General features: G+C 41.9%; 1 protein-coding gene across 2 annotated transcripts in view; it reads left to right on the top strand.

Moving 5' to 3' along the window:
- Positions 1-14,927, top strand: part of PPP4R3A (protein phosphatase 4 regulatory subunit 3A) — a 61,852-nt gene extending 46,925 nt beyond the window's left edge. For both annotated transcript variants that reach the window (XM_019552415.1, XM_019552416.1), the window contains 5 exons: positions 152-321; positions 2,601-2,743; positions 3,345-3,535; positions 4,608-4,834; positions 14,556-14,927. In XM_019552415.1, the coding sequence (XP_019407960.1) occupies positions 152-321; positions 2,601-2,743; positions 3,345-3,535; positions 4,608-4,834; positions 14,556-14,672 (848 nt within the window). In that variant the 3' untranslated portion in view covers positions 14,673-14,927. The remainder of the gene's footprint in view (positions 1-151; positions 322-2,600; positions 2,744-3,344; positions 3,536-4,607; positions 4,835-14,555) is intronic.
- Positions 14,928-27,721: the final 12,794 nt, after the last annotated feature.

Genomic DNA, 27,721 nt, shown 5'->3' with positions numbered 1-27,721 from the left:
GATACATGTTGTATCAATAGTATACAATTTATTGATTAAAAAAACCAAACTTTCTTATGTATAGTTCATGTGAAATAACTGCTGTTTGGTCAATTTTTAATTCTGTCTATAAAAATAATTGTAACTTTCAACAACCACTTCCCTGGTTTAGGTGCCCTTCGTTTTAAAAGAAAGATAATTGGGTTGAAGGATGAATTCTACAACCGATACATAATGAAAAGTTTTTTGTTTGAACCTGTGGTCAAAGCATTTCTCAACAATGGATCCCGCTATAATCTGATGAATTCTGCCATAATAGAGATGTTTGAATTTATTAGAGTGGTGAGTACTATTATATTTTTGACAATGTTGATTTTTTTATAATACATCGTATAGTTTAGGAGTTTAGATTTTAATTTTTGAGACAGATGCAGTTATTGGTGTCTAATTCTGGTAATATTTAAATAAAATGATTATAATGATGTAACCAAAATAAATCTGAAATTGATGTTAAGTTTCTTGTCCAGAATGACTGTTCTGGAAGGGCATTTCATTCAGAGATAAATGGTAATGGTTACACAACATTGTAATTGCATTCATTGTTCCCAGATTTGAAAATACTGTCCTTATTGAAATCTATTGTATAAACTAATTCTGGGTTGGAATAAATATTAAAGTAGGAACTTAATTTGAAATGACTTAAAGGGATATACTAAGTCCTTATTGCTTCAGAAACCGCCCTGATGGTCCACTCATAATTCTTTATTTGTTGTTCCCCAAACATAAAAACTAAAAAGAATTTTCAAAGCAAATAGCAAGTTAAATTAACAGTAATCTGCACATAGGCCTGCCTTTATGGTTCACTTTTCTACTTGCACTGTAAGGATTTCACTGTTTGTAGCCCACTATACGTACCTTGCAGATCTGTCAGTAAAGTATGTGTTTTGCACCCCAGCTCTAGACTGACTGAATTCTGTGAAATATGGAAATACTTACAGAGCAGAGAGGTAATTCTGTCAGAAGTATAGTGGTTTAGTTTGACAACACTGATCCTTCCAGATCATGGTATATGCACAAGAGGTCATCCAGACCTTTGACACACTTGCCTAGGTAGGGGTTTAGATGAGTAGAGGCTGCCCAGACCTGCTGTCTTCCCCTTTAGTCCACTGAGACAGAATCCAAAGGCCAGACTGGATCCAGATGTTTGGAGCCTCTATAGCCATAGTTGTACAAGCATCCCAGAAATCGAACCCAGGTCTCCCACATGGCAGGCACGCAGTCTACCACTGAACCATAGGAAACTCAATATAAATGTAGTATTCCCAAGATTTTAGCATCCAGGAGTCTCTTAACACACAGAAGGGTTTAATTATCTTCCTCCATGGCACTTTTCCCTCACTACTGTCTTCACCCAGACTAAGTAGATTTAAAATTTGCATGGGAAAAAGGCTTCTGAGTGGGTAGGTTGCTGTTGAATGGGGGGAGGTGGGGAGATGCTAGGGTATTTTTGGTGATATCTTTTTTTGGACCAACTTCATGGGGGCGGCGTAGATAAGCTTTCAGGAACAAAGTTCACATCTTCAATTGAACATTTTCCCTGAAAGTGTGTCTAATGTTTTTCCCAACTCTACAGTGGGTCCAGTAAATGATATCACTAAAAAACCCTGGCTTGTATATTTCCTGGACTATCAAGGCTACAATATCATTCCAGTCCTACTCCTCTGATGGGGACGTGCATTATTTCCCACCTCCCCTGCTCCTGTGTTTTGAAAGTTACTTGAGAAATGTAACATACTGCGGGCTTTATTAACTCTTTGAAGAGAGCATCTTCGTCACTTAAATGAGGCCTTAGGTGGTTAAGGCTAGTGAAAGTCCTTGTTTGAATAGAGAAGGTGCTTGAGAGGTTCCAGAGCCAGAGCACTTACCCCTGTATAATCCTAGTTTCCTACACATCCTTAAAGAATCTGAAATTAGGATTTGGCCACAGACCTCATTCTGTGGGGAAATAAACCATCTTCCATTTTCATGTGCATCATGGCCCCACTCAGTGAGAAGCACCACATAGGAATATTTAAAGAATTTTTTTTCCTCGTTCATCTCCTCCTACCTGCACTAGTGTGAGAAGATGTCTTTTTATTACATTACAGAGAAATCGTGAATTACTTGCTTTTTGATCTGTTTTTCTCCTTTTCCTTCGTCATTGATATTATTATGATAAAAACAAATTGATCTCTTCATATACAAGTCTCTGTAAATTACAGTACAGTTGTTTTAATTCTAGAGCTGCTTTCAGTATTTTTGATCAATGGCTATGTAGAAAACTTTTACCATTTTTTATTTCAAAAGCTGTAAAAATCCCGAACTGTTGCTCTTACATCTCTCTTTCAATCAAGTTATTTATTTTGAAGTGCCAGATTTTACACACAAATGTATTTGCTATATTTGTTAACTGAGCAGCTTAGTACGAGATCACTGTTAGGACATTTTATGAATATTGCATCTTCCTTGTTTTTCCTTTCCTGTTGTATTAAAAAAAAAATATACTTGCATACATACATTTTTTTTTTCCTTTTCTTTTTGAACTAAGTCACTTGGTTTATGGTTGCATTTCTTTCCTATAGGAAGATATAAAATCATTAACTGCGCATGTAATAGAGAATTACTGGAAAGCACTGGAAGATGTAGATTACGTGCAGACATTCAAAGGATTGAAACTACGATTTGAACAGCAAAGGGAAAGACAAGATAATCCAAAACTTGACAGGTAAATATTGATGCGAGTGTTTCTGTGCTCTAGTAGGAAGTAAAAATAATTCTGATAGCTACTATATGATACTTGAGCATTGCTGAATAATCTAATTGGTAGAGTGTTTTCCAGAATTGTATGCTTAAATCTTGACGGGGGGGTTTCAGATTGTAATAAATGCAGAAATACTTGCACAGATTATCTGACTGAGGTTATTAGTAACTGAACCTCTTTTGCTTAAAAACTTAGATTTGCAATAGTTATTATGAAAGATTGTCCTCAAATAATATTTCAGTTTGAAAATCTGCAAATGAATGCTGAAGCAAGGGAGTAAGATTATAGCAGATTTCTTTTGCTGTATAAGGTATTTTGAAACACCTCTGTTTGTGCCAGATCTGCAATCTTAGGAATTCTGGTTCATGCCAGATAATGTAAGCATTTTATTAAAAGTAAAACACAAAACCTAGGATTTTTACCTTGGTGCATATGTGTAGGGAAGAAAACATGCAGTCTGTTTTATTTAGGTATGAAAATGTGTGCCATGTTGGTTTATTCTTGAACTTATGTAGACTTGCAGTAGTAGTTGGGCTTCAAACATTAAAAACTACTTGTTCCATAGCATGCGGTCCATTTTGAGAAATCACAGATACCGGAGAGATGCAAGAACTCTAGAAGATGAGGAGGAAATGTGGTTTAACACTGATGAAGATGATATGGAGGATGGAGAGGCAGTGGTACCCCCCTCTGATAAAACTAAAAATGATGATGATATTATGGACCCTATAAGTAAATTCATGGAAAGAAAAAAATGTAAGTGACTGGAAGGAAAATATTTAATTGTCTAGTTTAAATGGAAGGCTTAATTTGCATTTTAAGAAAACATAGTCATTCTGTAAGAGAGGATTTTTCTATATTTTCATATAAATTATTACATTCACCTTTAGTACTTACACAACTAGACTGGCAGTTTATTTATTCAGACCAAAAAACCTTTTCATATCATATACAAAGGCTTAAAAGTATGGAGATTTGTGTTCTGAATTAATTTGGTTTTCTTAAAGCACTAAAATGAGAAATACTATGCAACTAATCGAGTTGTCATATACTTTGTTTGCTCGGATTATACCTTATCAACTTGTTTGTGCGTTAAAGTACTGCCACTAATAGAACATGTATACGGGCAACCCCTGCTTAGCACTCTTAATTGGTTCCAGAGAGCGTTAAGCGGAACTGCACTAAGCTAAACCCATTTCCCCATAGGAATGAATGTAAATAGAAATAATTGGTTACCGCTACTTCTTGCCGCTGCTGCCCCGCCCTGGGCCTCCGCCAGTCTGGGTGCTGGTGCAGGCCCTGCACTCATGCTCACCCCCCCACTTATTACTTCACACCACCACTGCCTCTCCCCAGCCGCTTCAACCCTATGTGCCAGACCTGGCACTGGCAGTCCTGCCGGTCCTGGCCCCAGCGCGGGCCCCGCACTTGCCACCACTTCTCCCCGGCCCCCCGCACTCAGGCCCGCCTGCCCCCCCACGTGCCACTGCCACAGCTGCTTCTCTGTGCCCACCCCGCCTTCTTGCTGATTCCACTGAGGGCTATAGTAAAAATGGCTGTGTGCGCACTGAAATCAGGTATCAATTTTAAATGAGCACTATAGCAAAATAACACTGACTGAAACTATGTTAAGCAGGAGTTGCCTGTACTGAGTTGTAATCCATGACTACAGCTCTTAGGTAATACAGTAGTATACTTAAATAAATCACTGCACTCTGTCCACCGTAATGTAAATTAAGTTAGACATATAACTGTATGTTCTATTTTCAACACACAGTACTCCAGTGCAAATAAATATATTATTTAAAAGCATATTTCTTTCTTCCAGTGAAAGAGAGTGAAGAAAAGGAAGTCCTTCTGAAAACTAATCTTTCAGGTCGTCAGAGCCCAAGTTTCAAACTATCCTTCTCTGGTGGTACAAAAACTAACCTTACCAGCCAGTCATCTGCAAGTAACTTGCCTGGGTCTCCAGGTTCCCCAGGATCTCCGGGTTCCCCAGGATCTCCTGGATCAGTTTCTAAAAGCACATCTCAGATGGCAGCTATTACTACTAAGGTACTTTTTGAGCTTCCTTTTGGGCAACTTTCATTATAACAGAGTTGGAACCAATTCAACCACCTCTATAAACCTGAGTGAGTTCCAGTAGTTTAAAGATGAATTATTTTGTTTGTCTTTAGTTTTTTCCTTGTATTTCCTTTAGTTTTTTCCTTGAATTAAAGGCAACCCCCAATAATTTGATTCCATTAATAGAAAATTATAACAAATTTTATATTTTTCCATTTCTAAAATCTAATTATTGGGGTATTGTCATTTAGATTCCTCCCCAAACATGAGGAGGGGCAAACACCATCTTGCTCCCCCACACACTTGCCCAGTCCTGCCTGTTCCCCATCTCTGCTGCTTCCCCCCCACTCCTCACCAACCCAACCCTCACTGCTGTTGTCCCATCCCACCATGCACTGCTGCTCCATCCCGTGACCTGTGTTGCCTATTGGGCAACAGCATGGGTAAGGGAATATGGCAGCAGTGTGTTGGGATGAGGGCACAGTACGTGCTGCTTCCCTGTTTTCTGACTCTCACTGCTGCCTAATCCCCCCACTCCTGCTGCTGCTGCATCCCCTAAACCAGCTGCTGCCAATCGGAAGCATGGATTGGGAGGGGGCAGCAGCGCTGCACTATTTCCTCATCCCCTGACCTGTGCTGCTGCCCCATCTCCTGACCCATGCAGCTGATTTGGCAGCAGCATGGGTCAAGGGATAGGGAAGCAACATGTGCTGCTTTGCATCCCCTAACATGCTGCTTCCACATCCCCTGATCCATGCTGCTGCTCATTCAACAGAGTGGGTATGGGGATGGAGCAGCAGTGTACATTGCTGTCCATTTCCCCCCACCCATGTTGACACCTGTCCCCTGTCTTATTTTTCATGAGCGGAAATAATTTTATACTTGAAATTTGTTAATGATAATCTTGCTAAATTTTGCTGTTTATCACCTTTTGTCCCCAGTAATAGTTTTATAATAGGTGTCCAATTGCCGCAGCTCTTATATATATGAAAGGAATTAACCGTGGCAAAATATTCATGAAGGTGTCATCATTGCAAGGCACCACACGCGCATTTTTTAAATCTTCTTCTGAAAGAAATTCAGCTTGCCTTTTTTCCATTTGGCATTTTGGCAAGGAACTTCCTGAACTATTGGGAAAAATGCTAAAAAGGGTCACCAGTAACTTCACAAATACACAGAAGGCACATATAAACTCCTACAAATCTACATTTTTAAATTAATTAAACTATTATTCTATTAATTTATATTTAATAACACTTTATATACTTTGTTATTTGGCTTTTGAAATTGGGGGAAATTATGGCTTATAGATTTCATATTAATGCAGTACAACAAAATGGAATCAACTATGTTAAATTCTTCACTTTCTGTAATGCCACATGGATTTTCTTTGCAGCTGGCTCTTCTCTTAGAAGCTTGAAAATTGATTCTGCTTCATGGATGCTTTTTATTCACTTCAGATTCTCTTTTGCCAGAAGTTTTTCTTTCGCCAGTTACAGCTGTAACTGAATCATTGTAGCTTTAACTCCTTTGGGTCTGAATTTCCTTTTCTTTACAAATATATGAAAGAAGGAAGCCAGATTGGAATGAGAACTAAATGAGTCTTTTTTTCCAAATTCTTCTGGAGGCTGAGGGAAGATGCTTTGTCCTATCTTTGGAAGGAAATAGCAGGTCATTCTTTCCGGACCTGGAAACCTGCATGGATTCATAGATTCATAGAAATAGGGTCAGAAGGGACTTTGCATCAGGCTGCAGTAGAGAAAAACCAGGCTCAAATAACCCCAGCCAGGTAGGCATCAAGCCGCCTCTTAAAGACCCCCGGGGTAGGAGTCATCACCACTTTTCTTGGAAGTTGGTTCCAGATCCTAGCCACCCTGACTGGGAAGTAGTCCCTTCAGATGTCTAGTCTAAACGTACTCTCTAACAACTTGTAGCCATTATTTCTTGTTACCACGGGAGGCGCTAGGGGGAACAAGGTCTCTCCCAAACCCTACTGGTCCCCCCCTAGTGAGTTTATAGACTGCCACCCCTCAGCCTTCTCTTGTGGAGGCTGAACAGGTTAAGGTCCCGTAGCCTCTCTTTGTAGGGTCTGACACCCTGCGCTGGATGGTGAATTCCAGCAAGCGATGATTGCTATTGCCCAGGTAGTTGAGGACCTGGAGCCCTCTAACCAGGTCATCGCCTGTGGAATGTAATTCTTTTTCTTGGGTAAATTTTCTGTTTATGTGGAGGCATCTTCTAGCCTTCTTGAGCATCTTGACAGTGCATCCAGTACTTCACTGTCAATTATTTCCACACCTGTTACTGTTCACCTGAGTTAATATTACCCCAACTGAGTTAAGGTTTTAAACAGAGGTAAAAGCAGTCTGCAGGGCTGTGAAATGAGAGATTACCAGGAATGGCTAATAGATATGGAAAATGCATTTAAAAGGATAGCTTTATTAATGGAACATCAAGACCATTGAAAAGGAGAGAGGGTTGTTAATAGGCCTATGTGAAGCGGTTAGTATTCACTTTGGATTCGGCTTCGGGGGACAGTGATTCAAATCAGTCCCGAATCAGCTAGGCCAGGACCATCCCCCAGCTCCTGGCACTTGGGAAGCGGGAAGCCCCAACTCACTGGGTGCTGCCAGGTGGGGGTGATCCCCGCTGCCCCATGCTGTGTGGGGGGCTCTGCACAAGCCCCCCCCCATGGGGAAAACCTGAGACTCAGATTCTGCCAGCGGGGGGGGGCAATCCCTGCTGCTCCATACCTCATGGTGGGGCTCTTCCACAAGTCCCCCGAGGCCACTGCAGGAGCAGGGAGTCCCGGGGCTTTTCTTGGTTTTTTGGGGAGTTTTTTTGTTTTTCTTAAAGGGCCAGAGTTGACCTGGGCAGGGCACCTGTGGGGGTGCTGGGACAGTGGGGGGCAGCAGGGATTGCCTCCCCCGCCCCCAGTGAGCACCGGGACTTTTTTTAAAGTACCAGGAGCTGGGACAGGCAGGGGCAGCCTGGGGGAGCAGGGGGGGACTGGCAGGGGTCTGTCTCCCCATGCTCCCCTCCCACAGCCCCCCCTCTCCTGCCCTACTTACCAGCTCGGAGTCGGCTGCTGCTCCCTGCTGCAGCCACTGGGGACTGACTGAATCATCAAAGCGCTCTAAATCTTTTCTGAAGGTTCAGAGAGCTTTGAAACGATTCAGACCTTTAAATTGGTCCCCTGATTTGATTCAATTTTGGAGATTCAGCCACTGGATCGGGCCCAGTCCCCTCTGAATTGAATCACTACCCAAAGCTTTGCACAGCCCTAGTTGTTAACACCTATACAATGAAGAAAGATTAATAGGAATCAGGTAGATTATAATGAACTGTACAGAAATAGAATAGAAATGCCCCTGCCTATACTGAGCACTTACTTGGTTTTAAAGTTTGGGTGGAGCAGGAATCAGTGGACCTACACTCCCCTGAATCCACCCCTGCATGGAGGCGTTTCCTTTCTCGCCAAGTTCTGTTGGCCTGCTGCTTTCCCTATCCAGATGGACCATGTTAAACCTGACACTCCTCCAGGACCTTCCTTCCTTAGAGGTTCCTCAGATTAGAAAGACTTCTGCTAAACTTGAATAAAGGAGGTTGTCCACCTCTGCCCCTCTGGCTGCCTAGATCACTGAGGCATACAGGAGAGGGGAGCCGTGCTTCTAAGGAGGATTATTCATCTAGAGGTGTGCAAAGCAGGCCCTATTTGATTATGATACAGCACAAATCGGGGACAGTGCTTCAGTTCGTTGATTCAGATCACTGTCCCTGATCTGATTTGACTGAATTCAAATCTGAAGATTCAACACTGATTCGGAAAATCAGCGATTTGGGCATAGACACAGCTTTAAAGGTTTTTTCTACATACCACGAGGTACCAGCATGGCTTGTGAACGCTGCGATATTGGGGCTCATGGAGTGTCCCACAGGAGTTGGGGGGGGGGGTGTCTCTATATGCTTGGCGGTGAACCTGGAAGAGAACCAGAAGTACTTCTGGTCCACATCCACTCGGGGGGGGGGGGCCCCCAGCACCGCCCCCTCCAGCTCAGCAGTCAGCCACGGAGGGTCCCTGGGTGCCCCCCAGACCCAGGAGGCACTAGTTGCCAAGCCAGGTGGGCACAGGGGCGTCCCCAACATGCTCCCCAGCAGCCCGAAAGTGGACCAGAAGAGCTTCTGGTCCACTTGTGGGTCTGCTGCTGAGTGCACTGGGGAGCACCCTGTGCTTTTGTGGGACACTCCATGTGCCCCACCATCGCAGCATTCACGAGCTGCCTGCTACCTAGAAGTATGTAGAAAAAACACTTAAAGCTGTCTCTCTGTCCGAATCACCCAGTCCTTCAAACGTTTCAGAGAGGTTCTGATTTCAATTTGGAGGGATTAAAGGGTCATCTGATTTGATTCGGAGATTCGGCCACTGAATCAGGCTGAATCTCCACCAAATCAAATCAGGACTGAAGCTTCTCACAGCCCTATATTCATCTCTAAAACAAGATTGGCTTTCATTGACAGATATTTGTTGTAAAGTTACTGTCCCCTGTTCTGTGGTTTTGCTTGTTTTTAATGTGTATAAATTGGCTTTTTCCTTATGTTAGGAGTGAAAAATCAGATCCAAAAATTCATTTTTACCAACATATCCTTACTGACTTTTTTTACCCTGATAATAATTCTTTTTGCTGTTATGCATACAATCCTTCATACTATTATATGTAGATGTTTTATATTGCCAAGTTGTCCTTAGTAATAGGAAAAGGCTTTCTTACAGTATATTGTTTTAATTTTTATGCCTTTGTACATAAGGTATGTTTTTCATGGTGTAAATACATTTTCATAAATTTTCAGTGTTTTAATAAATACCCGTTTAAAATAACATTGGAATTCAGCTTTTTAGTAGCTTTAACTTGTTCTTATTTTATCTATACCGTATACGCAAAGTATTAAGCTTGTATAAAAATTACTGTAAACAGTGTTAATATAGTAAAAATACATGTTTCTGTGTACACTGTGATTGTTACATTTGTGCCTTAGCATACAATGGCCAGTTTTTAAAAAAATGTGGTTCCCTACCATTAGAAACCTAAATAAAGTGTTTGGATTTTGGGAGGCGGTGAGCAGAGATGTGGGTTTACTGGAAAATTTTGAATTGGAAAATGCCCTAAATAGAGCGTAATCTGATTTAGCATGTTTATTTGACTTATATTTGATTTACATTCAGTAAAAAACTAAAAAAGTATCTCATGTTAATTGTATGTCCCAATAGCCACAAGTATTTGAACTGAAATAGTTGATTAGGAGAAGAAAATAAATACAGCATACTTGTGGTTTAAACGTTATATTCAAACAAATTCAAAGCTTTATGTGGAAAGAAATTTATTTTATTGGAATACATGTAAAAATGTAAACACAATACACAATACCATGTACTTCCCTTGCAATGGTTGTTTAAATTTAAGGGGAAAAAAGCCAAGTCTCTGAGAACTATTGACACACTAATTTTGGCACACCCGAAGAACTGTGCATGATATGCCATGGTTGTCCACACATCTACTTCAGCAGAGCTTCTCTCTTCCACTGAGGTCATTGCAGCACCTGCAGTTTCACTGTCGCTATCTATAAAATCACTCGCATTACTTATCAGATCCATTTCAGAATCATATCGAGGCAAATCTGATTCAGAACTACTTGAACCACATTCTCTTTCAGTAAACAATGGTTTTAACAGTCTGTGGGCAAGGGTGACTTATCACTTATCTTCACTAATTGTGCTTCTGACTGATTCTCCAGAAGCAAGAGATTTTGAGAAATAGAAAAAAGGCTTGGTGCATCTCCTTCAGGCTGCTCGATAACCTCTGAAACTGGTAGTAGCAAATTGAATGTTCCTTGAACTGAAACCAAGAACACATCGTTGTCAAGAATCTGCTGCTGAATGTTCATGGGAATAATCTGGGATACTGTGTCATCTATTGAAGCACACTGCAAACTGTTCTTTGTGTGCAGCAAGCTATGTAAGCACTTTGTAGCCGAGCCCCATCTGGTTTCTCCTGGCAATGAAAGTGCACTTTCCTTCCCCTGCTTCTCTTCCTGTAATTTCTTCAAAGTCTGATTATCAACATGATTGTTAAATACTTTCACAGTCACTTTGCAGTTTGCCATTATTGTCTTTATTGTATTCACACTTACTATGTCCTTTACCAGAAGACTCAACCCATGAGCAAGGCAGCCAAATACCATTAAATTTTTAATATTTGCAATGCAGCTTTCATGTTACTCACATTTATCAGTTATAAGGGCTTATACCCTGGAGGGACCTGCACTTTCAATTTCTTCACTTGGTAATTTGGCTATGTATTCACCTGTATGATGAGAAGATTTGGTAACAGTTGCTTTCAGGGATATGGGTTCCGGGGTTGCTAACATAATGTTCAATAAAGGATTTCCTTGTGCATCAGTCCATCCATCTGACATCAGAGTCAATGATTCTGCTTGACCAGTCTTTTAAATAACCATTATTTGAACTCATCACACTCTCTCTTAGAGAGTATGACAAAGCGATAACGTGACAGTACTTTATACAACAGGCGAATCTGTTTGTAATGTTCCTTCCAGTATTGATTTTTTTCAGTTATGGAAAGAGGTGTATAACTTGCAAAAACAGCTCAAGCAAATGTCTCGTCTGTCTTGTCTTGATCTTCTTTTGACCTTTTGTCTAAAAAGCTTGACTGTCTTGAACAGTTACTCATGGTGGATTGCATATCTGGTGGATTGCATATCTGATGACGGTGATCTTGCAAGTGAGGATCCTGCTTCTTTCCCCAGACCTGGTAGCACAACTTTTTAATTTTCCAGTTTTTTGCAAATCTGCTATTTCACTTGGGCTACCAAGTTCCTGCAGCAAAAGGGACAAAAGATTTTTATTTTAGCCTATTCTAGTCAAGCCTCATCCATCAGAAGAAAGGGAAGTGGCAGAGAGCTTGCTTCCCCCTTCCCTGCCAGAAAGAGCACTGCAGCTCAATTTGCTGATCAGGTGCCCTGGGACTGCAGAGTCAAAGGGATGGATAGTCTGGCCTCTGCCATCAGCTAGAGGACTAAGCTTGCTCTGCTGGGTTGAAATAGTTAACTCTTTATTATGTAACTTTAAAAAAATATTGTTAAGCCTAAGCCACTTTGGGTATTTAGTGCAAGCAGAAAAGCAGGATACAAATATTAAATAAATAATATTTATTTATTATATAGATAATATATAATATAGAGAGTTGCATTAACACCTTTTAAAATTATAATGTTTTAAAACAATATAGATGCTGTCCTATACTGTGTGTTGTTTAACATATTAATTTGTTTACTTGCATAGGATTCCTGAAATAGACTTTTCTCAAATGATGTTGTTCCACCACTTCATTGTATTAGCTTTCTGTATAGGGCTTGTACTCTTTCAGGACAGTTTCTATATGTTATTAAATGTTTCTTCATTCTTATTCTGTTGGTAGCATGCTCCTGCCTGCGATATTTACATCTACCAACTTTCTTTCTTCAGTGGCTTGAACTTCACTAATGTTTTTCTGATTAGGCATTATTATGACTACTTCAAACCAAAAGCACTAAAAAGCTAACAGATCTTATGCAAACACTTCCAAGTTCCCCAACCCAAGGAAAAAAGTGAGACACTGCTCTATGTGTTTGCTGAACTGAAAGTGAAACAAAAATTAATCACAGTTTTAGCTTTGGCTTTGACTTGACATGCTCAGCCAATTAGGTGAATTCATAACTTGATTTTTGTTTTGGATTATTGTGTGAGTGTATTTACCTTCCTGTTTTACAAATCAGTAAAAACATATATGTACTCTCTCTCACACTTCCTAGGAAACAATCACCTGAAAAACATTAATTACAACTTTGAAACTGCCAAGCTTACCTAATAATTGTATTGGCATCCATTCATTGTTACTAATGAATTTTACGAAACAATGAATTTTTAGAAATGGAAAATTTCCCACGGAAAAATAAAGCACTGGAAAATTTCCCAGAAAATTTTCCGGCCCACATCTCTGGTGGTGAGTGTCTACAGTTGCCATTGTAGTCATGTTAGAGGTGCACCAATACATGGGTCCAATATCGGATCGGCACCAATATAAAGAAAATTGTCTGTATCGGAGATCAGCCTGATAAGTTGGCTGATAAATGGCCCATGCATGCACGCAGCCTCAGTGCAGCATGTAGGCAGTGAGGAGCACTGCCTGGCAGCTTGGAGTGCTGCATGCAGCTGGTAAGTGTGGTGTGCTAGAAGGGGAGGAGGAAGGGAAGGGGTAGATCAAGGCCCCTGCAGTGAAGGAATGGGGCTGGGGAAAGCACTGCCCAGCAGGGACAGGGCAAAGCTGTGGCTCATAGGTGGTCCCACTGCTGCACGTGGTTTGTTCAGCGGCTCATCTGACACTCATCTGGTGGCCCCTGCTGCTGCTCCCACTGCTCACCTGGGAGGGCGTGTGCCCCCCCTCTCCAGATCTGTGTGGGGTGGAGTGCAGTGGGGCTGGGACTGCACAGGGTTTTTCCCGCCCCGTCCTATGCAGATCCAGGGACACATGCCCCTGCCCTCTCAGACCAGCAGTGGGAGCGGTGGTGGGATGCACCGGACAAGTAGGCAAGCACCAGATGAGTCACTTGAGTAGTGTGTGGCAGCAGGTCCCACCCTCCCTGTGCCCCCAAGATGACCCGTTGTTCCATCCCGTGTCCCCCACCCGCACACTGGGTGGGTGGTGCTTGCCCCAATGCCACTCCTCCCTCACCACGGGGGCCTTGATCTATTGCCCACATGTTCCTTCCCTCCCCGCCCTGCCCTCCCTTCCACCTTATCAGACTTAACAGCTGCACACAGCTCCAAGCTGCCAGAATGGTATCAGAAATCAGATTGGTATTGGATGGTATGCCTCCTTAAATATCTACTATGGATATAGGCCCCAAAAATCTCTTATCGGTGCACCCCTAAGTCATATGGGCTAAACTTCAGAAATCTGAAAGAATTTTAGTAATTGGGAGTTCTGAGCGTTCAGTATCTCTAAAGATCAAATTATTTATTTAGATGTGGATACTCTAACCTCAGGTCCTCATGTTTCACTTAACATGAGCTCGCTTACAATGCTGTTAAAAAGAATTTTAAGTTTTACATTTCCCAAACTTGTTTAAGTTGTGACCTTCACATCTCATTCATGGAGTTACTTAACATATAGTACAGGTATTTAAAATTACTATATTTTAAAATTAGCATTAGTGAAAAGAGACTGTTATAAAATTATCTTAACTGATAATTCAATTTGAAGGATGTTCTGTATTGTCTTTGAAGTGCTGCCAGATCGCTCATTGCTGCAGTCCAGTTCTCCATCTTAGATAAAAGATATTTCCATCTTTAAACAGGTAGAGCTGCAGTGATTATTTTTTGCTAAGCAGTTTGGATTTTCTTTAATTTCAACCCAATATATCCTCATTAGGTAAGATAGTTTCACTTGGTAGAACTCTGTTTTGTATGTATACTGATAAGAACTTCCAAAAGACATTAGTTTTGTGCTTTTTGAATGTTTTAAAACAAAGCTTCAAATGTATTGGCGATCCTGTAAAAATATACTGCAGTAGCAACATTGTCATTTTCTTTGGAAATTAGACATACCTACGTGATTTTTATATGAATGAATTGCATCTTTTTTTTCTTTTTTTGCAGGGAGGCTTAGTGGGGCTTGTAGATTATCCTGATGATGACGATGAGGAAGATGATGAAGATGAAGATAAGGAAGAAACTTTACCTTTGTCAAAGAAAGCAAAACTTGAGTCGTCATAATGGCAACTGCCTATGATCAATACCAGTTGGGGGGAGAGTAATTTTTCCAAAACCCACAAAAAGTAGCAATCTTTTGTGAATTACTGTGTGTGACACAGATCAACCTATACAAATGGATTTCTGCCAATCAAGTGCCAATTCAAAGGAGCAGAAGAAGGGGAAATTTCTACATTTAGGGGAAAGACCTTTGAGCTCTCCAGCTTGGACCACACATTGCCCTTTTCTCAGGGAAGGAAATGGAAAAAAAAAAAAAAGCCAACAGGGCAGGAGTTTTGTTAGTGGAACTCTGGATTGGCTGGTCAGTTGCTACAATCAGAATATGCTTTCTTGGACCATGTATGAGACTTTTGAAGAAAAGGCTGTTTTGCCATAATTCTTCGCTAGTTAAGAATGCCAGCAGTTTCTTTGTATAAAGAGACCTGCCTTTGAAATCATACATTCTGAACGTTTTAGTCAAGCTACAACAGGTTTTAAAAACCTCTGATGGGAGGGCCGAATATAAAGTTTCCTCTTTTTTTTTCTTCTTTTTTTTTAATCTGTTCCCTTTTGCCCTTTAAACTGCAGAATTTTTTGGAGGTGGGGGATTTGTCTGTCCCTTCTTGATTAAAGATTGAGTGGAATTCTAGATGTGGTCACTTTTGTGTCATAATTTTTTTTTTTATTATTATTATTTTTTTTATTATTTTTTTGCCCCCTGAGTGTATGCTTAGTTGTTGAGTATATATTTGGGACCATTAAAAAAATTTTGATGTAATATAATCTCACTGTTGTGCTGGTACCTGTTTCACCCTGTGTAATTTTGTTCTGCATCACAATTCTTAATATGTTTAGGATTTTATGGAAGATGGTATAGTTTTTATTGAAAAAATGAATCTTGCCACAGTGTGCATAAAAAGCAATACTATTTTGTGACTAAATATTTTATATTAAACTTTACATCAGCAACCGTCTTGAGAAACTATTCAGGGAAATAGGGTGGAATAGAAAAAGTGAAGAAAACTTATAAATATGAAATTAGTATTCCAAAGAGACTTCAAAATTTCATAACTGAAAACGATAGTAAACTAACAAATCAAAATAGAGGATGGATGATTTAGGAATAATACTATATTGACACATTTGACTTCTAAAAATAAAAAAGAATCAAAAGTGAAGAAAAAACTGCTTTTATTGGTATTTTTTAAACCTCTTATTCCCTTTGGAATACCATTTTTAGTGATATAGATGATGATTCCAGAATTACTTACCAAAATACCATCTATTGAAATCTATTCTGATTATCTAGTTGAAAAACAGTAATTAAACTTTGATTGTAACTCAGTGACCATACTCTTCCCCTGTTTTCCAAATCAGAATAATATTAATTCTTAGTAAACTGAAATACTATGTATTACTTCTTTAGTTGCTTTTACAAGTGAGGAGGGATGCATCTAAAATAAGCAGTAAAATTGTACAAATATTACGTTAGAAGTTTGTTTGGAAAGGAGTGAAACAAAAGATGTTTTATTTGCATAACCAGAAATTGATTCCCTGTCCTCATTTATGTTTGCATACTTTTATCCTGCTGTAAATTAAGATCAGCAGGGATCCAGGGCTTGACCCCACACATAAAAGGAGCTTAGCTTTTTGCCTGAAAAGTGATGCACTGCATGCTAGAATAAGGAGTTAACTTTTGTTCTCTAGTTTTCTCTTTCCAAAAGAAAGAGGCTTTTGGATGTTGTGCCAGGTATCAATGTTGGTAAGCTTCAGCTTTCATTAATACATGCAATTCCAATTTTAAATTGCAAGAAAGACCACAGCATAAAAAATGTGAACTGGTTACTCTAGCATAAAATGTGAGTTGTTTTCACTTCACCTTACTCACCTTTTCCTCCAAAATTTACTCTGAAATTAATTCTTGAGGTCCAACAATATTTTTAACTATAAATTGTATTCAGAGTGTGGGGTATTTGTGAAGGGATACTTTTCAATAAGGGAGGTTGGGTGGACAGAAGAGAATGAAGCCATCTGTTATTAACAAGTACTACATACACTTGTAATAAGAGTTCCCATACTGCACTGTTGACATGTCTCAACACTTACCTGGAGGGATTATATTTATGGATCAGGCTGTTTCAGTCAACCTGGATTTTCAAATCTAATTGGTTAGAAAAGTTTCTAAGAATTCTGAAAATCTGGACAGGAGTAGCTTAGTCTAAAAAGTGTATTTGTTTGAAAACGATGTGCTTGCTGTTTCACCATTGTGATAGGAGCACTGCTCTTAGCTCTGGATGTAGCCATGAAGTAACAGTAGTATAATATCCACCTGAATGCATCACAAAGGCAGAACTACCCCTGAGATAAAGGCTTTAGGAAGAACCTTACTTTTATGTAGGAAGTACTGCTGGCTCTACAGATACTTACATTTTTTTTATGACTTGGGCTGCAGGTATGACACTAGTTGGCAAGGAGGAGATAGGGGATCAGCCTTGCAAGACATCATGCTGAGTACTGATGGCTAGCCTCCTTTACTGCGCTAGAATATGTGAGATACTTGGGATGGAAACAAGGTGCCAAAAGATTAGGGTAGAGGGAAGTAGGATGTCCTGGTTCTCACTCTGTTCTGATGCAGAGATGCAGGATAACAGCAGCAAAGAAACAGCCTTGCAATTTGACATCAGTTCTTTAATTATTCTAAATTTAAATCTACCCCGTGCGGTCCTTTTTCTTAAGACCCAACAAAGCTCTGCCAACCTTTGTCTGTCACCTTGGCATGTAGATTTAATTCTATAAGTTTTCCCTGTCTTTTGATAGTAGTTGAGAGAAGGATTTCTTTGGTTGGCCCTTTTTGCATATTCCTTCAGCTTCAGTGGCAGACATTTTGGCTTGATTCTCTTGAAATATCTAAAGAATCTCAGCACTTGAATAAATTAAGTTTAAAATTTAACATAGTGTGTTTAGACTAACATTTTGTCTAAACAGTAATATAATTAGAGATGTCTTTTAAACTACACATTTTATGAGGAACTAAAAGACCATTTAAGTGCCAATGACTATATCTTTCATAGTTTATCTACCTTTACAGCCCTGTTAATTGTCTTAAATTGTGTCTCGGTCAGACATAAGTCTATCCCTGTATTTTGTTTTAACCAGCTGGGAAAGGAGGAAAAAGAAAGATTTGGTTTTGCCAAGTGTTTCCTGTACTTTTTTCATACAGCTGTTTTGCAGCAGTATTTAAATTATTACTTTCATTTAAAAATTGTTGTTTGTAAAGAGACCTATTGGGCACACAAGACTTCTACTGAACGATGCAAAGAAAAAAGATAATGTAGGAGACAGTGTTTTACCACATCTGGCTTTCTTGATGTAGTTATAACCAACCATGGAATGGAAGGGACCTCAGGAGGTCATCTAATCCAACCCCCTGCTCAAAGCAGGACCAGCCCCAACTAAATAATCCAAGCCAAGGCATTGTCTACCCAGTTTTTAAAAACCTCTAAGGATGGAGGTAACCAAAACCTCTCTGGGTAGTCTGTTCCAGTGTTCTAGTACCCCCTCACCATTTTTATTGTCCTCCACTGGGCTCTCCAATTTGTCCACATCCTTTCTGTAGTGGAGGGCCCAAAACGGGACAAAGTATTTCAGATGTGGCCTCACCAGTGCCAAATAGAGGGGATACCCACTTCCCTTAGTCTGCTGGCGATGTTCCTATTAATGCAGCCCAGTATACTGTTACACTTCTTCGCAACAAGGGCACACTTATTGGCTCATATTCAGCTTATTGTCCACCAAACCCCCCAGGTCCTTTTTTGCAGAGCTGCTATATAGCCAGTCAGTCCCTGGGCCTGTACTGGTGCATGGGATTGCTCTGTCCTATGTGCAAGATATCTGATATGTCTGGTATCTAGGCTGTAGTCCTGTTGGTCTAGAGGCAAAAGGAATAAAAACTTGCAGAAGAGGTGGTACAAATTTTCATTTTTACCCAAGAGAACTTTTACAATCTCTGCTCTTTCCTTTACCTGATGAAACTAATAATAGCTGACATGATGTTGGTACATTGTATTAGACTTGGTTCAGCCAGAGAATTCAATCACCTCCTTTAATTACCTCTTTTTACTAAATGCATGTAAGGGTTTGGTGTTAAGGAAGCTCTAATAATAAGTTTAACAATCACTTGATGAAAGTGCTTGGAACTAGGTTGATAATCTTGAAATAATCCAAATTTGATAACCTTCTGGACACACAGTAAAAGTTATTTATTCATTAGGGTTTTTAGAAAGTGCAGTTACGTTCCTGAATGATGAAGGGAGGATTGAAAAGGAGTTTTTTAGGTAGCTGAGTTCTTGTCTGATTTTTGTTTAACACTGCTGGGGGTGTATTCTTACAGTTCTTAAAGGCACCTAAAGCCTTGTGCAGTTGTATTTACTATGTAAATTTAAGTATTCACTTCTTGCAAGCTGAAGTGAAGCCCTCTACTACAACAGAGGAGAGGAGAGATTGAAATCAGGAACATCTTTCCTCCTATATGAAAGATGACCACTTACATTCAAGTAGCCAAATCCAATGTAAGTGAGCCACTGGATAGTTTCAAAACTATCTTAGTATAATCTGAAATACTAATCAACCAATCAAAGCATGCATTTACATTTTGGCTCATAGTTTATGATTGGTGTCAGCAATCACAACATGCATTGTTTCTCATCTTCTAGGTATGTTTGCTGTGTAATTTCTTTTCCAAATGAAAAATCAAATTTCTGTCCAAGATTACCTGCAACTAATTTGAATAACATTCATTTCATACCCACTGAGTGCATCTACACATACAATTAGCACAGAGCAATAAACTCCAGCGCCTATTGTGCTGAAGTTTATTGCACCCGAGCCCCGCATTCGAACATTTGCCTAGGACCGCAGTACATTGAGCTGGGTTGGAGCAGTCCCAAATAGCAGGAGTTTGGGGGATCAGCCTGCCAGCCTGGGGCTGCTCCAGCCCAGCTCAGTGTGCTTTGGAGGGGCTACCTGGGGCACAAGGGTGCTCCAGTGCAGAGCTAGCTGGCAGGCAGCCACTACACTGAAGCACCCTTCTCTCCCAGCCAGCCCGGTTGGTGGGTGTCTATACATGTGTTGCTGTGCACTAAAGAACTCTGCTGTAGAATAGTACTTGTATTTACAAGTACTGACCTGCTGCAGAGTTGATTAATTTCCTGCAACCTAATAGGGCTACACACATATGTCTTTTTTACACCTATAACCGCCACAGTGCTGGGCACTTTGAAAAGCAACCAGTGCAACACGCACAGTTTCCATAAATGGCGAAATGTTCATCTGCATAAAGAAGATGGCGGTGGTGCGCTTTTGAAGTAAAACATCTTCGAGGTGCTTTAGTTTAAAGCACGCTGCTGCCATTCCCTGCACACTATTTTGCCACTTAACAACTGCATCAGTTCACATGCAGAGCAGACTCAATTAAGTGGCAGATCTCTGGCACATTGCAGGACAAAATGGTAGATGTGTAAATGCGTGCTGACACTGAGACTTTAGTGTGGAGCTAATTAAGTAGCTCTGCAGTAAATAGCCCGTGTAGATGCACTCACTGTCTGCAAAAGATGACACAGAAGAATATGGATCCAGTCATATTCTGTTGGTTCACAACCCACTTAGTTCATAGCAAGTTGCCAAATTACATATGAAGGGTTTAGCATGGGGTCAGCAACCCCTGGCACCCATGCTGAGCATGGCATGTAAGGCCATTTTGCTCAGCACACCACTGCCATCCTGGGCTCTAAGCTGCTGCCAGCCACAGAGCCCAGGCTGCTACCAGCAGGTAGCTGGGAGGCTGCAAGCAGACCAGGCTCCATGGGCTGGCTGCAGCTGGGAGGCTGCAAACAGCTACTCCAGACTGTGGCATCTCAGCACTCTGGCACCTTCCAAGGTAGGCATTGTGGTTGTTTTGGCACTCTGGCCAGAAAATGTTGACTAGGCCTGGTTTAGCTGTTTGCTACAACTTTTCACTTCAAGGGGAACTGCTTCTCCACTCAGTTGGAGTTCATCAATGGTTCTTCCCAGTGGAACAGTGAATTGGATCCCTTTGAAATAAAAACAGGAGCGCTTCAGTGGTCCCAGTCAACTGTTTCCTGTGTCTCTATATTCCCAGCTAATTCAGGGGGATATGAGACCTAACAGTGCAAAGAATTCAGGCTGTGCTGTGTTGGGTGGTTCTTTTGTGGCTATGTTAAGTGAAAAACTGTTACCGTGGAAGTTCTGAGGCAGATCTTCCTGGATTGGAAATAGTCCACCATTTCTTTAAATTGATGTAGAGAGTATCACTGATTATGATGACCATGCCTGTAGTGCAACAGGGATGTTGTTAGCATAAATGAACTTCATGTTACTATGGCAGTATGTTGAATAGTAAAGGAGCGAGCATAGATCTCTGAAGTGGACCGTTATTAAAGGGACCTATCCATTTAAAAGGATGATGTACCCAGGTTTGCTCAATATTGTGGCATGAAGCTAAATATAATCAGTACTTGTTGAATTGATTGAAAAAAAATCATGCAAGAAGTAATCTTGATAAGATACTTAGTGGGAACTTTTTGAAATATATTACCACTGCTTTCACTTTTTCCACATGTGAAAACTACATTTCATTGAACGATCATAGTCTAGTGTCAAGAAATTTGTGTTTAACTTCCCTGACACTTTTTTTCTTCCTTCCTGTTTGCAGGAAAAAAAAGTCTGCTCTTGCATTACGGTTAGTGGATCATGCAGCGTTGCTGAAAGCAGCAGTTCTTATTGAAGAAAGCTGCCAATGAAAACCACTGTGGAGCACAGATAGAAGCACATCTGCAGGCAGCCTCAGGGTGGGGATAAAGCACTCCCCCATCTCTTCAAGACCTAGATCATCTGCAGCCTAAAATAATGGAAATTGAAATGTAAAATACAGTAACTGTTTGTATCACATTAAAGAAAACTATTAGTGGTTCATGTTTTGTAATAAATACATACGTAACCTTTTCTTCAGCAGTTTAAGTCGTATGTGCAGGTGTTTTAAAAACAGCATCTTTCTATTTACTTTTAGTGTTGTATAGCTTAATCTAGCTATACTCTTGTATCTAAATATAGAATCATAGAAAACTAGAGTTGGGAGGGACCTGAGGAGGTTAAACATACACAGAAGCATGACTGCTGTAGGTCAGATTTTGTTCCCTGACATGGGAAAGGATTATTTGTTAAACAAAATAGTAGGGAGAAATTAAGAAAACAAGGCTGAGTGGTCAAGCAGTTACGGATGCCTCTCTATAGGCTTTAGTAGATAGCTACACTTGTGCCCACAATTCAGGCCTCTTGGGCTGCAAGAATGTGAAGTACCAAGAGAGGTCTAAGGTGCTGAACAGGACCTTCCAGTGAGAAGATGAAGCCATTCCATTAAAGAATGGACACAGGTTCTCTGTTGGGGATTTACATGCCAGTTTCCTATAGGAAGCCTGACAAATATCAAGCCCAGTCAAGACAGTGGCCTCTTCCTTATTGTCAAGATAAAACACCAGAATATACACTGCAGAGATAACTATGATATTCAAGGAAATGTCCATTTTCTTGCCCATCTGAGTCCAGCGGATTTGATAGGAACTGAGGGCCACATTTGAACTGCTCAGGAGTTGGCCACTGTGAGTCACCTTGCCCTGCTCTGTCAGGTTGGTCCACCATATTGTTATTGGCTACCACTGCTTATGGATATCCTGTTTATTTCTATGTTCTACATCTCCTCCTTTACCATATTCAGGGCCTTATAAGGGTCCACTCATTTTTATAACAGACTTGCTTCTAGGAGCCATTGAAGAGGTCTTACAGGAGTAAGAGGAAAGAGGCGTCAGTTTCATCACTTCGTATATGCTGAAGAAGAAAGATCTTTATCCTAAGCGTGGGAGCTGAACAAGTATGTCCCATTTTGAATCTGAAGTTTGCTTCCACTCTTCCATCACGTTTGACCTAAAGCCTGACTGGTGGCTCTCTGCTTTCAGGATGTATATTTCCATGTTGCCAGTCACATAGCTCACATGAAGTATATGAAATCTAGTATGAGACAAAGATCATTACCAGTAAAAGATACTACCATTTAGACATTCTACAGCAACAGAAGTCTTCCCAAAATGTTTTGCGGTTGTAATAATCTACTTGAAAAGCAATATTATCATGTTTACTCCTGGACAATTGACTGATCAGAGGCAATGCCCAGCAGAAGGTGGCAGTAAGTCTTGAATTTGTTCTCTTCTGGCCCTCTCAACTTAGTCTCCTACTGCAATGTAGCCATTCTTCCTATCATAGATAATGAGGTTGAGTTCCACCATGAGTTCTAATATTATAAAAGCCTTAATCTGTCTGTTTCTCTGTAACACTTTATTTGCATTCTGATTGGCTGACAAACAGCCAATCAGAGTGCAAAGAAGCATTCAGACAGGTGGCAATGCGTCACCATGATGGCAGGGATACAGGGGCCAGCGGGGGTGGGGCCAGCAGAGCTGGTCTTGCGCCCTTGCCCTCCTCCCTGGAGGCAATGGCAATGGAGCAGATGGAATGGGGGGCTGGCCTCACCCCCCCACCACCCTGCTCCCTGCAGGTGGTGATGATGGAGTGGAGGGGAGGGCCGAGGCCACCATAGCTGGCCTTGCCCTTCACCCCCTTGTTCCTTGGAGGTGGCAGTGGCAGTGCAGGGGGGGTGAGGGCAATGGCCCTGGCCTGCCCCTCCCCCCTTCTGTCGTTGCCACCTACTGTGCTGACGGAGTAGTGGTGGGGGTGGGGAAAAAGTAGGTGCATGGTGGCAGCAGTAGCAGTGGGGGAAGAGGTGTGGGCCCAGGCCTGATGCAGGGAGGGAGTGGGGGAAGAAATGGGCCTGGTGGGTGGGGGGCAGTGGAGTAGGCCAAGCCCAAAGCAGCAGTGGCTGGGGGAGGGCAGGAGCAGGCCTCCTTCCCCCCCACTTGGTCCTGAGCCCACTCCTCCCCCATGCCGGCCCTGAGCCTGCTCCTTACCCTCTGCTGCGGCAGCCTGGTTTCTTCTACCCTCAGACCCATCCTCCCCTGCATCAGGCCCAGGCCCACTCCTCCCATCCCACTACTGCTGTGGCCAGGATGAGGGGATCAGGCCCAGACCCCAAGCAACAGGAGGGAAGCAGGGAGTGGACACAGCTCCATCCCCACCCACTCCTCCTCCCCCATCATTCTTGACCAGCAGTTGGCTAGTGTCAGTATATCTATATAGAGGTTTCTGTCATTGCAAGTACTCTTCATCCAAGTCCTCAGTGATGCCACTTGCCAGACTTCAGTTGTAGAGCTGCCTTTGTGGCCCAGTGGGCAGGACCTGGTACAGGAGGGCAAAACAGGACAGTGAGACTTGCTGCTGCTGCCGCCAGAATCTCCATGGCACCAGCAGCACAAGGAGTAATGGATTTGGGGGGGGGCAGGGTAGAGAGGCATGCTGCCGTCACCTCCACCAGCCATTTGCCCACCAGGCTGCAGCTCTACCCCACTGCCATACCTGGCTGCCACCATTCCCCTCAGGCTGCAGCCCTACCCTGCGGGGGGGGGGGGGGAGGGCAGGAGGCAGTGTAGGCAATGCCCCTCTCCTCCCCTCACTCCTCCATGCACACAAGTGTCCTAGGATAATTAAGGAGAAACCAAAAGGTGAAGCTTTTAACTTCCTAATTATCCAACCCAAAGATAGGGAGATGAAAGTTAAGCTGCTTCACAACAACATTCTTTTTACTCTGTATAGTTCTCCTAAAGCAAAAAAAAACAACCAACCAAGATCTTGGAAAAAGTCCCTATTGCATATGTTGAGAAAGCTGTCAATTAAAGTGGCCCTTTGATTTATAGTTTTGTTTAACCTGTAATTATACATAAAGCACCCGGTGACATAATAAATATTGTGGATGTGTAGAAAAGAGCAGGGCTGGCCCACAATTTTTGGGGGCTCCCTGCAAGAAATAGTTTTGGGGGGTTGTGAAGCTGGCATTGGCAGCAGGGGGGGAGGGGGGGTGGCAAGTGGCTGGACTTGAATTTGGCGTCGGCAGCATCATGGGGAGCGGGTGAGTGGCTGGACATGAAGGTGCGGGGGGGGGAGTGGCCAGACATGAAGTCGGTAGCATCATGGGTGAGTGGCTGGACGTGAAGCTGGCATCAGTAGCATCGTAGGGGGGGAGAGTGGCCAGATGTGAAGCTGCCAGCAGCAGGGATGGGGGCAGGGTGGCAAGTGGCCAGACACAGGGGGGCCCTTCACTGCAGGGCCCCGTGCAGCTGTAGGTTTTGCAGGATAGGGCAGGTCAGCAGCAAAAAGAAGCAAGATCCTGTCTTAAGTGATATCACAGGAATTACAACTGTCTTTTCCTCTTTAATGCTAGGAAGATAAATTACTGTGGCTTTAGGAGGATAGGCTTCATTCAGTGTGCCTTGGTTAGGAGAAAACTGTCTGAATCAGTTACCTTCTCTGGTGCAAGTTTGAAAGTGTCTAAGAAACTGTGGATTTGGCTCGAGGCAAGTGAGACATTATGGAAAATGTATCTATTTCTTGTAATGTCTCACTTACCTCAAGCCAAATCCACAGTTTCTTAGACACTTACAAACTTGCACCAGACCTGGCTTCAGTCATGGCCGCTATCAGCAAGTATTTCTTCCTCCTTCACATGCTTGCATTGCCTCAGCATAATCAAGTGAAAGAGGACAGAAGTAGTATTTATGTTGTCAGCCAACCTCTCCTCACCTGGCTGGAAAAAGGAACTTCTCTAGGGAAGAACTTCTAGGCGGCAACTTCTGGTACAGCAGCTCCTGGTGAAGAAAACCATGGAGTCACTACTTCAAGAATCTCCTCCCTTCCAACAAGTAGGTCAGCCCAGGAGTTCTGAAAGTGCTGCTTCCTGCCCCTGTGCCAATAAACCAGCATTCAGTTGCTCAGCTGCTTTTCTCATTCCTCCTTAATGAGTTTATGACCCTTCATCAAGAACTTCATTGTTGTTGCTGCTGAAGGCTGCAGAACCAAATCCAGCCCTTCAGCTCAAAGCACTAAGTGCATCCCAAACAGTGGACATTTTTTATTTTGTGCTATAGTGACTCCTTTCTTTTCACTTCCTTCTCCCCTCCACCAATTATATTTGTGGCAGCAGCTGTATCATCTGCTGTTTTCTGGAATTCAAGTGTCCCTAGCTGGGCAACGCAGGGCTGTCCTGAAAACTCTGGACAAAAGCAGTTCTCTACATGTAGCCCTATTTTCAGATAAATGGGACCTGTTAGCAACAAACTCTTGCACTATCAGAATACAAGACACAACTGAACCAACATTTTGAGTCTCTGCCCAGTCCAGGGAAGACTCAGCTCCAACACAGGAACTGAATATTATGGGAATGTGTCTAAGGATGATGATGAATACCATTTGGATCCTGATGTTCTTTTCTCTCCAGATATTTAACTGAATGTTTGGCTTCCTGCAGGAAAAATGGACTTGTACATAGCTTTCTTTTCCTGCCCTTATGAATCAGGAAAGTTGCAGGGATGCATATTGCAAAACCACAAATGCAACTACAGTATCACCTTCCGAAAGCAGCAGTGAATATTAAAATGAACAAACAGTGTGAAGAGTCAGGGTGAACCCCTTCTGCTTTTCTCCCTCCTTCCCTCATCTCCAACAATGTGGGAGTGTTTGCTAGGCAAAAGGCAGGGTAGACTTGCATCTTATAAACTAACTAAATCAGACGCATAGCATAAGCTTTCATAAGTGGTGGGCTTACCTCATCAGATGCTGTGCTGATCAAGTATAATGAAGCAATCCTGTGCTTATGTATGCTTATGCATCTCTCATGTAGTTAGTCTATAAGGTGCACATCTACCCTGCCTTAAGCCCGACTTCAGACTAAGGGTCTTGTTATATGACACTAAGCTGAACAAATGTTAAAGAGCTTAGTGTTGTTTGGCTTAGTTGAGAAGTCATACCTCAAGGCGAAAAACTAATTCTGATGAGACTGGCTGTCCCTTAGCTGTCCAGCTATGGTTTTCCACTAGAGCAGCGGTTTTCAAACTGTGGGACGCACCTCCCTGGGGGAGGGGCATCATGTGCAAGGCATACTTAATTTTAAAAAAATTATCATTGTTATCATTTTAAAAGAACATATTTGACAACATCACACACTGAAACAGTATGTGTGAAAACCTTTTGCAACTGATTTCACAGGTGTTACAATGTATTTAAACCAGTGATTATTTCCACAGCAACTACATTTCCCACTTTCTGGTTTAGTACACCTATCATATCTACTCTTACAAACACAAAAAAATACAACAAGCATTTGGGCAGTGCATCTTATTCTGGTGTTAAATTCAATATTTTCCATACTTTTATGAGGTGAAAATGTATTGGTATGCATTGCCAAAAGATAAAGTGCCAAAACGAAAGGCAGAAGCTAACACAGCTAAAGTAGGTAAGTACAGTATCTGTGAATATCAGTTTCAATTTGTGAATTTGAAACTTACAAGTATAGGAAATACAAGTTGCGTTAGTCTCTGTTAAATTTATAAAAGCATATTTTGCCTGTCTCTTTGTCTGGGTTGGGGCAGGAGGGGCACAAACAAAATTGTAACTCAAGGTGGGGGCTCAGTTCAAAAAGTTTGAAAACTGCTTCACTAGAGGCTTGGTGAGCAAGGGCAGGACTATGTAAAATGTTTCTGCAAAACAAGTCAGTTCTGGCAGCCACAATATCTTCACAGTTTGTGTTTCATTTTTAGTCTGTTGCATTTATTAGCATCAGCTGCAATGCCAGTAAATACACTACAGGCAGGACTGGCTCACTGCTTTCACTGGGCAGAACCAGCGTGGCAGCTCTGGAGCACCCACGGCCTCCTGCTACTGCCCAGACCAGCTCGCTGCCTGAACTCTAAGGGACCCGATACTTATTTTTTCTCTGAGTTAGCACAGAGTTCGCGCAGGGGAGGGCATAGGAGGGCACGAGACCCTGCCTGCGACCCCCCCCAGCCATAGCCAGCCCCAGCCGTAGCCAGCCTACCAGAAGCATGACACGGATGGGCACG

The sequence above is a fragment of the Crocodylus porosus genome, unplaced genomic scaffold, assembly GCF_001723895.1.
Source record: "Crocodylus porosus isolate Cpor-Errol unplaced genomic scaffold, CroPor_comp1, whole genome shotgun sequence".
NCBI classification, from domain to species: domain Eukaryota; kingdom Metazoa; phylum Chordata; order Crocodylia; family Crocodylidae; genus Crocodylus; species Crocodylus porosus.
This window is presented reverse-complemented; position numbering and strand designations above follow the sequence as displayed.